Source organism: Corvus hawaiiensis, chromosome 17, assembly GCF_020740725.1.
Source record: "Corvus hawaiiensis isolate bCorHaw1 chromosome 17, bCorHaw1.pri.cur, whole genome shotgun sequence".
Classification (NCBI taxonomy): Eukaryota; Metazoa; Chordata; class Aves; order Passeriformes; family Corvidae; genus Corvus; species Corvus hawaiiensis.
In genome coordinates this window covers 11,653,562-11,667,228 of record NC_063229.1, presented here as the reverse complement: position 1 = coordinate 11,667,228, position 13,667 = coordinate 11,653,562, and the positions used below count along the sequence as shown (strand labels likewise).

Sequence of the window (13,667 nt, the reverse complement as noted above, 5' to 3'; positions counted from 1 at the left end):
ACGCATCCTACATCCTGAGCATCTTTCTGTGGCTTTACCTCCTCTCCCAGAGCCAGCCACTCTGTTTTGCTCAACCTCTCTGGAGGCTGCAGTGCAGACTGCCCCTGTTTTATGCATTTTAATAACATTTGTGGAAGTTTAAATTGTTTTCTTCCCCAGACTTGTGTTTAGCCAAGCAGCTAAGACTCACAATAAGCCTGGTCAGGGAGTAAAAGCTGGGATTCTGCAGGGATCTTCACTTGTATTTTCCCTTGTTCTCTCCATGGCTCTTCCTAAGCAATGCAGTGCTTGGCAGTGGTTAAAACTAAGAGCATGGCATATCCCAGGAAAGAACCCCAAAGTGAAGACCCTTCTTTACATACCTGCAATGCCCCTCTGGATGCTTTGGATGTGCAGCAGGAGCTGTTCCCCCCTCTGGTACATCTCCTTCGTGTGCTGATCAACACGCATCGCTTCTCTGTGAGTCATGGTCATCTACAACAAAAACTCTGTCTTAGCTCAAGTATGAGATGACATTTTATGTGATTTATCAGAGGGACTGCTGCTCCCAAAAGGCACACAAGGCTTGGCAATGTGTAGCTTGTGAGGTCCAGCCTGCCCCATGCTGCTGTCCTACAATGCACTGAAGGGTGATCTCATTTAGCACCTTCAGAGAAGCACAAGCAATAAATGCAGCTCCAATGCAACAGGCTCTGGATGCTGGAACAATCCCAACAGCACAGAGGACAGCTATTAACACAGGTGCTATTAACACAGGAAAAGCCCCAAAGCCTGGAGCCAGGCACACCTGTGTCCTGATCAAGAGACAGAGGGCTGCAGTCTGGCTGTTTGGTACACACAGCGGCAGTTTGTCTTTGCAGCTGTCTGTGGAAGTATGTCATCAAGTAGAGATTTTTCCCTCTCCCTCAGATTAGGAGCAGCAGTTTATAAATCAAATCAAATGAAATCAAGTCTTGCTCAGTTTGTAAGTTCTCTGAAGATGCAGCTGCTGGATTTTAGACTGGATATAGACTGCATCTGTGATGGACCCAGATGTTTCATGTTCCTCACTTGTATGCCCCTTCTGTAAGTGATATTTGACTAAATTTATTTTTACTGCTTGAAGTTGGAGCCACCTCAAAAGCAAGCAGTAAATCAAGAAAAACTATCAATATCATGAGATGCTTAACAGCTCTCCAAGGGAGGAAAGCAGGTAATCCAACTTGAGCACCTAACATTGCAACTTAGTACTGGTCAAGCAGGAGATCCAACCTGCCTGAACTAGGCTCCTCACAGCCTTCAAAGCCCTCGTTTTGGTAAAAGGGGGACTTGTGCTCTGGCAAAGAAAGATGGAGAAATACCCTACTTTGTGCTGCAGCGCGTTCAGGTCCTGTGTGAGATCCACGTTCTCATCCTCCAGCTCGTCAGCCCTTTGCCTGACCCTGCTCATGGCTCTGTGGTACTCACGGAGCTGGTTCTGGGGGAAAAAAAGAGGCTAAATCAGGCCAACAGGCCAGGAAACATGGGCAGAAGGTGATGTTAAACCTTCCACGTACAGCAATAGCCTTTATGGTGCCGTTGAGGCCGTGGAGGCGAGCCCAGGCGATGGAGCTGGCGTTGAAGGTGACCAGCTGGCTGCGGATGGACGGGAAGGACATCTCGATGCTCTGCAGGTCCTCCAGCAGGAGCAGGACACAGCTGTCACACACTACAGGGGAACGCAGCAGTCAGCACAGGCCCTCTGCCAGGCTTCCCTCACCTGTTTCCCCAGGACAGAGGACACAGACCTTCACACTTCATGCTGTCGGGGCCGTTTGCCACCAGGACCTCGTGCTCGCGCAGGCAGACGTCGCACTGCTTCCCCGTGAGCCCATTGGGGCACGTGCACTCCCCGGTGCGAGGGTCACAGGAGCCCCCTCTGCACTCGCACTCTGCAGGGTCAAGTAACAGAGAATCACTTTGTGCTTTTACCACTCTGGAGAGAGGGGAATGAACGGTTTTATTCCAGCTGAGCTTATCTACACACCGCTGCCGGGGGTTTCCCTGTGCAGCCCAGCGACGTGCACAGCCCCTCAGACAGCTGCCAGCTGTTTTCCGCCTTCAACAACTGCACCAGCACCACAGCCCTGCCCCAGTGCCGCTGGCTGGGACCCCCCACTCACTTGTGCAGCCGCCCTGGCCGAAGCCCCAGTAGCCCGGGGCGCACTGGTGGCAGCGCGAGCCGCTGACGCCGGGCAGGCAGCTGCACTGGCCGCTCTGCATGTGGCAGCTGCTCCCCACGGCGCCCACGTCGCAGTCACACCTCCGGCAGCCTGAGCATCCCTCGAAGCCATAGTATCCCTCCTAGGGAAAAGCAGGACAGGGATGCCCTGGTCAGCAAGCGTGCCTCTCTCCTGGGGCAGTGATGTGGGACCCCAGCGTTCCTTTCCAGGTGTGTTTTGAGCACCACAAAACTCAAAGCAACGTGGTAAAGATGTGGAGCTGCAGTGAGAACCCACACACACCACAACAATGCCCTGTGAACCTGCCCTTGCCCAAGCTGGATGCACTGAGGAAAATGGGGTTTACTGCATTTTCCCAAATGATGCCCCATTACTGGAATGCTGCCTTCACTGCTTGCTGCCAGATCTTTATCAAGCTTTTGCCATGTACAGGACAGCTCATGTAAATGCAGCCTTCACCAGCTGGCAGCCAGCCCTGCTCTGCTCGCAGGCCTGGGGGATGACACACCAAGGCTGCCCCTCATCCCCATGAGAAGGACAGGCACCATCCCAGGGCCCAGGTGACCCTCACCTCACAGCGATCACAGTGCTGGCCTGTCACTCCAGTCTTGCAGAAGCACTGGCCAGTTTGTGGATGGCAGGAGTCAGTCCCACAAGGCGAACAGTTGCACTCTGCCAGGGAAAAATACACCCAGTATTTCACTGAAGAGCCCATCAGCCACTCACAACACTTACTGCTAACAGGGAATCCTATTTCCCCCTAATCTATCAGTCAAAGTTAAGACAGAGCCTCTCTCCTCTTGGATTTGCTTCTCACAACTTATTGCCATGGCCCCTTTTGCAAGCTGCAGTTGGGCTGCTCTTCCTCAGAGACAGAGGAGCAGTGCTGGGAATGGGCACCCTCCCCTTGCCCACCCTGTGCTGGCTGCCTGCCCCACTCACGTGTGCAGTTCTTGGCTACCACAGCATCCCCGTAGTAGCCGGGCGCGCAGAGCTCGCAGCGCGCGCCGGCCGTGTGGTGCATGCAGCCCGAGCAGGCGCCCGTCAGGGAGTCACAGCTGCTGAACAGCATGTTGGGATCCGTGTTCCCGCTGCAGTCACAGGGCTGGCACGAGCTGCCAATCACCAAGGGATTGCCGTAGTACCCCGGGGCACACCTGGAGAAACACGGCAAGTTACAACAGGGTGAGGATCCTGCAGCTCGTGCCTGCACCCTGCACTGGAGTTGCACAACTGGAACAGCGTGAGCATCCAACACTTGTAACTGCTGCAACCCTCAGGGATCTCAAAGCACTTTGTGTTTCGCCTTGTGATACCTCAGAAAGGTGCCTTTATCACAGGCTGCAAGTCAAGGCAAAGCACGGGGAAGTCACACATGCACGGTAACAGAGTTTCAGCAGTCAGGCATATGCAGGCTGAAAAGGACTGAAGGAAATGCTGCCAGAGCAAAGCACACAGGGGCAGAGCCAACCACTTCTGCTGCAGTCCTTAAGGGGACAACTTCTCCTCTGCCACAGCAGTGGCTGCACAGGGTTAGTGTGGTGTCTGAGGCCCCCCAAACACAGGTGCCACCCCCCTTACCGTTCACAGTTGGGTCCAGCGTAGCCTGGCTTGCAGAGGCACTGCATGTTGGAACCCTTGTGGACACAACCAACAGCAAAACTGAAACGAGAAGGGGGACACAGGGAGGTGCAGTTACCCCTGATGTGGTGCCAGGGGAGCTATCACTCATTGTGGGCTGTTGGGGCCTCAGGTTCAAGAGAGCATGGGCATGGTCTGGGGACAAGGACAAGGCTGGCATTGGGACACTTGCCCTGGTGGGGGCACAGAGTGGTTCCAGTGGTTAAACAGTGAGGCCAAACAGGCAATCCCATCCTGGGGTTCTTACTTGTTGGAGGCAACTGAAAGAGGGCACGGGCACCCAACACACTGCAGGGGTTCTTGGGCAGAGGGGCTGCCCATGTAGCCGTCCTTGCATCGCTCACAGTGGTCTCCTTCTGTGTTGTGCTGGCAGTTCTGCAAGGAAAAGGCAAGCTCTGGGTTCAGCACTGACAATAAATGGTGGAGGCACTAAGAACTCCCCATCAGGATGCCTTAGACCTTCCTCTATCCCAGAACTGCCTTGCACCCTAAGCTGACCCTAAGCAGGGTCACCAGTGAAACAGTGCAGCCAATACTCTGACTTAGGCATGGTTCATCCAGCCCAGTTAGTATGTAAAGAGCTTTTGAATCACATGCTACAGACCTCATGACTCCAAAATATCACACTGCTCCACTGTTTACTTACAAGGCATATCCCAGAGCCTGGCAGGCACTGATCTGAGTGGCCATTGCAGTGGCAGGGGATGCATTTTCCCAGAAAGAGCCCCTTGGTGTCCCTGTAGTAACCTGGAGCACATTCCTGAGGAGACAGAAAAAGGCAGAGATCTGAAAAACAGCCTGATACTTTTGGGAAAAGCAAAGAAACGAAATTAGTTTTCATGACAGAATTCCCATAGGGTTGTACTGATGGAGAAGAGATTAAAAGCAATGATGAAGATTTTTCAGTGCAGCTCCCTCCTGCTCCTTTTAACCAGGAGAGAACTGGCCAGAGAGAAGGACCCATTCCAAGGTACTGCAACACCTGAATGATTTCCCCATTGTGGCCCTTCCAAGAAGGCAGATGCAGCTATTGCACCTCTCCAAGGTCCACGGTGGTGTGGTGGGGAAATTTTCCTTCCTTTGGAACAACCTGAGCTGTCATTTCAACTGAAGCCCTCAGGAGCCAGCTTGGAGACTGCTGATGCCTTGGCACCAGTGCTTTGCACAAACATCCAAACCCCATGGCCGCCACACACACCAAGCACGAGGGGCGGCTGACACACAAAACGTGACTGTCTGACTCCCCTCTGACTGGAACAGCACGTCCCCTTCCCCCTGACCTGGCAGGAGTCTCCCTGGTAGTTAGCTGGGCACAAGCACAGCTCCACGTTGCTGGCACGGACGCCTGTGGCTGTGGCCGTGGCCATCTCCAGCACCACGCGGCGCAGGGACACGGAGGAAGAGAGCTGGGAGAAGAGTGCCCGGATCTGCAGCTGCTCCAGGTTTGCCAGCACCATCATGAGCTCCTCTCTGGACACAGGGTTGTGAGTCTCTGTGTGCCTGAAGTTACCCTGGCAGGAGAAAAACCTGGCATTACTGGCAGGAAGCACAGGCACCTGAACATCAAACCCAACCTCCACGTCCCTGCTGCTGGAATCTCTCCCCTTTGCATGGGTGAAACAACCCTGGCAACACCAAAAATGCTGAGCTCAAAGCCTTGGTCCCTCTGTCTGTGTGAGGTCTTGTCCTTTCCTGCATTATCTGAGCACTTCACTTGTGTGTGCAAACTCACCTCCACCAGCTGCAGCCGGCCTTCGTGTGCCTCCCCTGGGGACGGGTAGGCACCTTCGAGAAACATGATGCTCATCTGATTTCCCTAGGAAAAGCAAGGAAGGCATCAGTCATCACCTCCTGCATCCATCACATCCTGCTCCTGCATTAGCAGAGGGCACCAGGGAGTTTCTTGGGCTGCACCTTCAAGATCACATCCGGGCGGGACTCCATGGGAATGAACACGTCACCCCTCCGAGGGTTGGAGTGCAGCTCATAGCGAAGGTACCCTCCATAGGAGGAAACCTGAGGGAGAGACAAATCCCACACGTTGCTGCAAGTCCACACCACTGAGACAAGGCAGACGTGTTTGTGTTCAACTGGAGTGTGAGCAATGCCTGCGTGTCAGGCTGCTGGCACACGTGTGTTGGTAGGGTCAGGGTGGTTCCCCATTCTCTTACTTGGTCCCCAAGGTAGGAGCTGGGTGCAACCCAGTAGAGCTCCTGGTAGGCATCTAGGAGGTTCTTGAGGTCAGCAGTGACGAGCTGCTCCCGTGGGTTCAGAGCTGTTGGCACTTCGTGGCGGTCACTGCTCAGCAAGAGCCACCCATTCATGTCGACAAACTGGAGGGGAAGAGCAACTGTGGGTCTTCTAGTGGAGTTACAGAAAGTATTTGGGTGTTGATGCTCCAGAAGAACAGGTCCCAGAGCAGCAGAAAGGGGAATAACAGGCTCACACCTCACATGCATCCTGATGAAGCCACTGGAAGGCTGATCATCACCCCCGCCCAGCACATGAGACCCCAGAGACCAGGAAAAGGGGCTGAAAGCAGGAGATGGGCACAGGGAGTCAAAGATAACCCTCCTCACAGTGTATCTTCAGTAGGATTAATGCAGGACAGAGACCCGAGGGGAGCAGGGAGCCAGGTGGATGGGAACACACCTGACCTGCAGGCTCTGGTGGCCACAGCCCCTCTCACCTCAGCCCGGTGCTTCTCAGCGCTGCGGCAGCGATCGGTCGCACCAAAGCAGAAACACTTGGTGCAGCCCTTGGGGTTGGTGGCATCCAAAGAAAATGTCCCCAGGCGGCACTGGTCACACCTCAGGCCCTCCACGTTTTCCTGAAAGACAAGCAAAGCTCAACAGCGTCAGCAGCTTCTCACAAGGCCTCAGTGGAGGACAGGGATGGCAGGCTGAGTGCTCAAAGCACAATGCTGTGGTGCTGGAAGATGTTGAAGCAGTCCCCCAACAGATTTGCTTGTACAGCACCTATCAAACATTAAATTCACCCAAACAAAGCACTTGTAAGCCCTACAAAGAGGCTGGAGCAGTCGCTGTTTGAATTGCTCTGCTGCCATGGAGCCTGGAGCCAATAGGGCTGACAGCTCTACCTCCAAGAAGCTCTGATACAGGGCTGGACTCAGACTGGACATCTTTCCCAGTGACAGCCCAAGGAATGAGCCTTCGTGGCCAGGAAGGATAAGAAGATACTAGTTTTTCAGGGTGCTCTGAACCCACCACCCCATGGGGCAGGCTGGCTGCAGCTCAGGCACGCAGGCACTCTCCTTCTCCAGCCCTGCTCCCTCTGGCATGCCGAGCACACACAGCCCCTGCCACCCCCAGCCAGAGCAGGAGAGTCGAGCCAAGGCACCACATGGAGGCATCGAGGGACTGACCTTGCAGTGACACTGCCCCGTGACCGGGTCACACACGCTGGCTTCGGTGCCAGCCTGGTGGCAGTCGCACCGCCGGCAGTCGGGGTAGTGGTAGTAGCCAGGGGCACAGAGGTCACACTGTCGTCCGATGATGTTGGGCTTGCACCTGGGTGGACACAAGAGCCAGAAGAGCTTTCAGAGCTTTCCTCACCCCCATTCTGCACATTTCCTCCCTTCAGGTTGCTAACGTGTCCCACCACTCCAGCAGGGACCAGGGATGCTGCCAGATGTCCCCAGCGCCAGGACAAGGCTCCCTCACCTGCACTGCCCACTGTCCACGTCGCAGCCTGGCTCCGTCAGCTCCTGCACGCCGGGCTGGGAGCAGTTGCAGTCCTCACAGCCGATGAGGGGGTGGCAGCCGAAGGTTTGGGGCTCGCAGACAACACACTCTGGTTTCAGGGTGTGGGGAGGACAGATGCACTGCCCTGTCACTTCATCACAGAGACGTGTCCCGCAGTCACAGGCTGCAAGGGGCAGAACAGGGCTGGGTTTGGGGGAGCCAGACCCAGGAACCCAAAGGCGAGTGTGGGGAACGGATACAGAGCAAGTGCTGGGAAGCTGGAGCTGGGAGACGGGAGAACTCACGCCTGCAGTTGGGGAAGCCCCAGTAGCCAGTGGCACAGCGGGAGCACTCGCGGCCAATGACGTTGGACTTGCAGGGACACTGCCCGCCGAAGGGCTGGCACTGGCTGCCCCGCGCCCCGGCCTCGTGGCAGCGGCACGGCTGCGCCCCGTTGTTGTAGAAGAGGGACAGCGAGATGGCAGAGTCGCGGCAGAACCTCGAGGACGTGCTGGGGCTGTTGGGGAAGGTGAGAAGAGTCAGTGCTGCGCATTCCCACAGCCTCCCCACCACCCCAAATCCAGCATCCCCTACAGATCCAGAATCTCCTGCAGCGATGGGTGGTTAGTGGGAGGGAGAGCCCTGTGACACAGAGATCCCCCAAACACCCACGTCTGGTTAACAGAAGAAAAGCCTCAACCAGCCCCCTCCTTGCCACACATGAAGGGAAGGGGGTGTTGCTCCCTGAGGAGTGTGCAGCCTGCGGGCAGCAGAGCGGGCACCCAAAGCCAAGGATCTCACTTGATGTAGAAGCTGTTGATGCCACAGCTGCTGATGAAATCATAGGACTTGTCCAGGGGTTCCTCCTGCAGGTACTGGGAGGTGTAGCTGTCCTCAGGCACCACAAGGATGTAATCCTGCAAAGCAAGGGCGAGCTGGGTGAGCCAGGTTCTCAGCTCAGACAGACAGACACCATCCAAAACGACTCCAAAGTCCAAATGCACCTTTAACCTTTCATCCCTTGCTGGGACAGAACATAACACAGCAACTACTGCAAACACCAGGAATCACCTCTCTATTGAGGTCTGTCCATCAGGGTCCATCTAACCTAAAGCTCCACATCAGGAACAGCCCAAATTCACTGGAGTAGAAACAAGCTAGAATACCCCCAGAGCGCAGCACTGGCTGTGCCTCAGCAAAAGGCAGTCTTTATCACCCCAAATTTCTATACATGAAGGCACCTGGGTTCCAGGTCTGTCTTTCAGCCATTTATCCAAATCTAGTATTTATCTAGTCCTGTTGCCAGAGAGTAACAAAGGCTACCTACTCCCATAATGAGGCCTGCCTGAACAAACAACATTATGCAGGTGTAAAATATTTCTAGGGCAGGAGTAAGTCTTATTCTGGATTATCACAAGCTACATATGCAAAGTAACAGCTTTGATTTCTGCTTTGTTTTGATATCAAAACCAGACAGGGAAGGACAGCTGTCATCTACAGAAGCTGCCCCTGTGAATTCTGCCCTCAATTCCATACCACTAAGGTTGGAGACTGCAACTTTCTAGGGTAGTTCAGAGACTGAATGATGGTGGGAAACATTCCTGCAGTCACACACTGACAAAAATCCAAGGCAAAATTCCCTGCTGAAGCCTGGTCCAGCATGCTCTGGGAGCTTCCTGAAGAGAGGCTCACCAGCCACAGCTGCTTGCCCTCTGGCACTCGAACCACCACAGTCAGATCATTATCAGTAACATCCAGGACGATTTGGTTCTCAGAAACCACCAGGCTCCGGCACCCGTATGCATGTGGGCAGAAATTCGCGTTGGTCTGACCTGAAGAGACAACAAATGTGTTGGTGCCACATGTGCCTCGAGTCCCCATCACACCCTCCCAGTTTGGAAGGGATAAGTCAGTCTTGCTTCACTTTTGCGATCCCCAAAGAACCCGCAGTTATCCTCTGGCATGGAAAACTTCCAGGGCTTCTGCCAACCAGCAGCTTCCCCAGACCCCTGCCCTTCTCACCTTGCCAGATGCGCCCACCATTGATGAGCACTTCAACAGGGAAGGTGGGGTGGTTGGGCTGGTAGAAGTGCAGGATGAAGGCATAGCGTCCCAGGGTCTGGATCCGGCTGTTAAACACCACTGCAGCCTGCCCCAAAACGGGAGAACACAGACAAAAATCCGTGTCTGATGCCTGCACTCACAGCTGGGATGTTTTTTAAATATTGCACAAAGTTGTGCTCTTATTGCACAACTGTCAGGTCTGGAGAATTCAGTGAATCAAATGCCCCATGCCTCCACACTCCCCCCTCTAATGCTGCCACCTGAAAAGCTTTTCCTGGGATCCCAGAGAACCAAACAGGGTTGGATGGAGCCAAGACATGCGAGTCCACAGGAATTACAGGTTCAGGGACAAGTTTAAAGTCCAGGTTAAATTCTGAAAATGCTAATTGATAAAGCTACTCAACAGATAGGGGAAATTTCTCCCTGCCCCAGTGGTCCAGTGTCACAGCACCAGCAAACCAGCCCAACCACTACCTGTGGGGACTGCAGGAGGATGAGCTCTGCAGTGGGGTCCATCGCTGTGGGAGGACGAGGAGCAGGCTCCACTGGGACCCCAGAAGGAGCCACATGGACAGCCTGAGCCAGGGGCACCTCTGGGGCGATGGGCAGAGCCTGGGCCCCCTCCAAAATGATTGACTGAGAAAGCTTCAGGAACCTTGAGGGGACGCAGGAGCTGCTGAAAAACAGGGAGTAAACAGGATGTGAGAATCTCCAGAAAGAAAAGAGAGAGGCTCTGAGGTCCTGGCAGGGAAGCACACCCTCTAACTCCTGGTGGATTACAACGTGTGCCTGCTGAGGCAAAGCTCACCACCAGCACCCCTGGGGCTCTGGGACATGGGCTCAGCAGGAAGAACAGGAGCCTGGCACAGGCTAACTCCTCTGCAAATATTTATTCAAAGCAGTGTCTAAAATTTGGATACAGCAAGTGTCTTGCTGCATGTGAGCAAGCACAGGAATGCCTATTTGGGATGACACTTGAGTGTCTGCCCCAGCAGGCAGAGTGGGGCTCAGGTACAGGACCAGCAGCCTGACTCCCAGTCTGTGCTCAGAGCACACAGGCAAGGAGCTTCACCTCAGCTAGAGATTTCTCTCTACTGCATTAACAACTTAAAAAGTCTCCGAGCCTGAGGGAAGCGGGGGAAGCAAATGTTTTTGGAAACAGCTCAATTCGTGCTAAAGCTAAGGGGATCCGAGACTCTCACCTGTTGGATGAGAAGGTGCCATGGACACTGATGCAGTGCACCTTCGGCTCGATGAGCTCCAGGGTGAACTGAGCAGCGGGGACCAGGTACACTTTGTGCTGCCACAGGAGAGAGACACCTGGTTAGGTGACAACCTCTGCCACTGGGGCCACAGCAGTGCCCACCAGGCACTGCAGCTAATGCATGGCAGTCACACCTCTGCTTACTGCCCCTTCTTCCTTGGCACAAGCCTTATGCATTTAGCAGCTCCACATATTGATGGGATTCTTCTGTCCTTAGCTAAACAGGGAATCTCTCCAAGATAAAAAAGGAACTGTCCCCCTGCTGTAGAGCTCCCTCTGCAAGAGCAGCTGCCTCTCCCCATCTCCTCCCCACTCCCAGTCCCATGATCTACTTCCAAACACCCCACTGACCACATTTTCCACCTGGACTGGTCATGACACAGACTAAGATCCAGTACCCAGTCCAAACAGGAGTAGAAAACCCTTCTACAGGCTGGCTACCAGTCCAGCCTTTCCTCCCTGTGACCTGTTGAGAGAGCTGCTCTCAGAGGGAGCCTTACCAGGAAGAAATCAGCCAGATCAGAGGTGAACCGAACAGTGGCCTCTGAGGTGAGTTCAAAAGTTGCCATTCGACTCTGGGAATCTACAGCAATCCCTCGACAAAGGAAACTGTAAGAAACACACATTTTGACGCCAGCCTTGAGCAGGGTCATGACCCATTTCTTGTCCTGTCAGCTGTATGTCCTGAGGGGATTTACACAGAGTCCCTGGAAATCTTTTGATGTTTTTTCTGGCTGCTTCTAAGAGTGAAGTTTCCCAAGGACACCCCAAACATTTGTTTCCTATTGCAAAGGTTGCAGTCTGAAATCAGACAGGGTTTGACCTGTCTCCAATAAACCTGCCTGTAGGTCATTCCCTAAGTCAAGGTCCCTACCAACATATGCAGCTGTAAACAGATGCAGGAGATTATCTCCTGGCAGAGGCATTAGAGGACTGTGTTGGCACAGGTACACACTACCCTGGGATGGGATGGGCAGCCACCAAAATCTGTGTGCAGCTAGAATGAGTTTGGACACACAGAGCTTAGATGGACAACACTGAAGCTTGCTTTGTTTATGTGATAAACCAGAAAAAGTTCAGCTGAAGGGAGAGTTGTCCTTGCCATGGCAGAGAACTGAACCTTTTCTCCCTTGAGCTGCCCATACCTGTAGACACAGGGGTAGAAGGTGAACGTGCCCTGCTGAGTGGCTGAGTGCGGCGAGCTCACCGCGATGCCCACAGTCTGCAGAGCGTTGGTGTTGGCATATTCCACCAGCAGCACGTACTTCCCAGGCTGGGCCACGGGCAGGGACAGCTGCACTTCCACCTGGAGGACACAGGGATGACTGAGGGAGTGTGTGCAGGATACCCATGCTACAAACCAGCCTCCTCTGCAGCTCAGGGGACAACGCAACAAATCTCATCAAATCCTTGCAAGCCTTTACACGTGAGACTCTGGGTTTGGGTGCCTTGAACAGGGTACACAAGCACACAGCTGCATGGGTGTAAAGCCTTTCTGGTCACCTGCCCAGGTGTAGGTAAAGCCCCAGACATTGCAGTGTCTGGGAGAGGGACAAAACAGAAGTGCCACTCACATCACTGCCACTGCAGGTGGCCATGCGGGGATGGGAGGGGGTGAGCTGCTCCGTGGGACACAGCCTGGGGAGCCGGTTGTCCAGCCTGCACACTGCATCCACCCCTGGCACGGCAGGGAAGCCCTCCACGGACAGGTACTTGTACAAGAGGCAGCTGGAAACACACAGAAAGAAATGGCAAAGTACAAATGGTAATCTTTAACCCCAGGCCTGAGCTGAGCAAGCCCCACACAGCACAAAGACGTGCAAATCCTTACTTCTGGGTGGCTTGCTCAGGGGCTGGCTGGTAGGTACAAGGCTCCGTGACCTTCAGCTGCAGGATCGGTGCCTCATAGTATGAGCTGGGCAGCAAAACCAGATAGTCCTAGGAGGAGAGATGGGAGAGGTGGGATGCTTGGGACACTCGTCCCCAAGGAGCTGCTGAAGCCCCCACGGCAGGTGGAGCACAGGGCCTTACCAGCAGCACGCCCTCAGCTTCAACAACCAGAGACCAGGTGCTGGGGTTGAGAACAAAGGGCTCCCCAAAGCTGTTCTGGGGCACGGTGACAAAGGCTGGCTCCGTGCTGGGAGCAAAGACAATCTGCTTGGTCTGCTCTGTACCTGGAATGGGAGAGATGAGAGGCTGTGAAGGGACTGGAGTGGAAAACCTGGGGCTGGACATGGGAGGCTATGCTCAGGGAAGCAGCTCTGTGGTGCAGTGGGGAGTGACAGGCTCCCACTCTCTTTGGTGCACCACAATCCCACACTGTCCTGGAACAGAGGCATCCACTCTCAATCTGCTCAACAGCCTGAGGGGAGAAATAAATATAAATCACTGCAATCCTTAATGCAAATCCAGAGCTCTCACAGTGTGCTCTGCATCCCCAGACTGCAAAGCACAGAGTGTTGCAAGCCAAGGAGCGTTTTGCCAGCTAGAAAAAGAAAGAACTCATCTGTGAAGAGTTAATTGTGAGACAGACAAAAAGAATTGCCCAGATACATTTTTCCTCAGGGAAATTCTGACCTCAGCTCCACAGGCAAGATACCTGTCTTCTGGCAAACTTTCAGGCCCCCAAGGTGTGCTCCTGCCTTTCTTCCTGCCAACCACAGACTCTGCACTCGAGATTTAGACATTATTTTTAACTGACAGGACAAAATGGGTGCAAGGCCTGATCCTGCTGCTGTTGAACAGCTCCTTGGCTCAGCTGGAAGTCCCACAACCACTTCATTAATGGATGCA

General features: G+C 54.1%; 1 protein-coding gene across 3 annotated transcripts in view; it reads right to left on the bottom strand.

Annotated features, from left to right (window-relative positions):
* The window catches only part of LAMA5 (laminin subunit alpha 5), an 85,213-nt gene that overhangs the window by 11,654 nt on the left and 59,892 nt on the right, over nucleotides 1–13,667 (bottom strand). For 2 of the 3 annotated variants that reach the window (XM_048321500.1, XM_048321502.1), the window contains exons 24-51: nucleotides 12,906–13,048; nucleotides 12,706–12,812; nucleotides 12,449–12,602; nucleotides 12,020–12,180; nucleotides 11,375–11,483; nucleotides 10,813–10,910; nucleotides 10,085–10,286; nucleotides 9,569–9,695; nucleotides 9,239–9,378; nucleotides 8,348–8,463; nucleotides 7,852–8,063; nucleotides 7,526–7,730; nucleotides 7,228–7,372; nucleotides 6,532–6,672; nucleotides 6,014–6,175; nucleotides 5,757–5,858; nucleotides 5,575–5,658; nucleotides 5,123–5,353; nucleotides 4,489–4,602; nucleotides 4,090–4,217; nucleotides 3,783–3,863; nucleotides 3,144–3,358; nucleotides 2,773–2,873; nucleotides 2,142–2,322; nucleotides 1,767–1,910; nucleotides 1,536–1,687; nucleotides 1,346–1,456; nucleotides 363–474 (exon numbers count right to left, since the gene is read on the bottom strand). In XM_048321500.1, the coding sequence (XP_048177457.1) occupies nucleotides 363–474; nucleotides 1,346–1,456; nucleotides 1,536–1,687; nucleotides 1,767–1,910; nucleotides 2,142–2,322; nucleotides 2,773–2,873; nucleotides 3,144–3,358; nucleotides 3,783–3,863; nucleotides 4,090–4,217; nucleotides 4,489–4,602; nucleotides 5,123–5,353; nucleotides 5,575–5,658; nucleotides 5,757–5,858; nucleotides 6,014–6,175; nucleotides 6,532–6,672; nucleotides 7,228–7,372; nucleotides 7,526–7,730; nucleotides 7,852–8,063; nucleotides 8,348–8,463; nucleotides 9,239–9,378; nucleotides 9,569–9,695; nucleotides 10,085–10,286; nucleotides 10,813–10,910; nucleotides 11,375–11,483; nucleotides 12,020–12,180; nucleotides 12,449–12,602; nucleotides 12,706–12,812; nucleotides 12,906–13,048 (3,978 nt within the window). The remainder of the gene's footprint in view (nucleotides 1–362; nucleotides 475–1,345; nucleotides 1,457–1,535; nucleotides 1,688–1,766; nucleotides 1,911–2,141; nucleotides 2,323–2,772; nucleotides 2,874–3,143; nucleotides 3,359–3,782; nucleotides 3,864–4,089; nucleotides 4,218–4,488; nucleotides 4,603–5,122; nucleotides 5,354–5,574; nucleotides 5,659–5,756; nucleotides 5,859–6,013; nucleotides 6,176–6,531; nucleotides 6,673–7,227; nucleotides 7,373–7,525; nucleotides 7,731–7,851; nucleotides 8,064–8,347; nucleotides 8,464–9,238; nucleotides 9,379–9,568; nucleotides 9,696–10,084; nucleotides 10,287–10,812; nucleotides 10,911–11,374; nucleotides 11,484–12,019; nucleotides 12,181–12,448; nucleotides 12,603–12,705; nucleotides 12,813–12,905; nucleotides 13,049–13,667) is intronic. The other variant, XM_048321501.1, reaches the window with a different exon arrangement.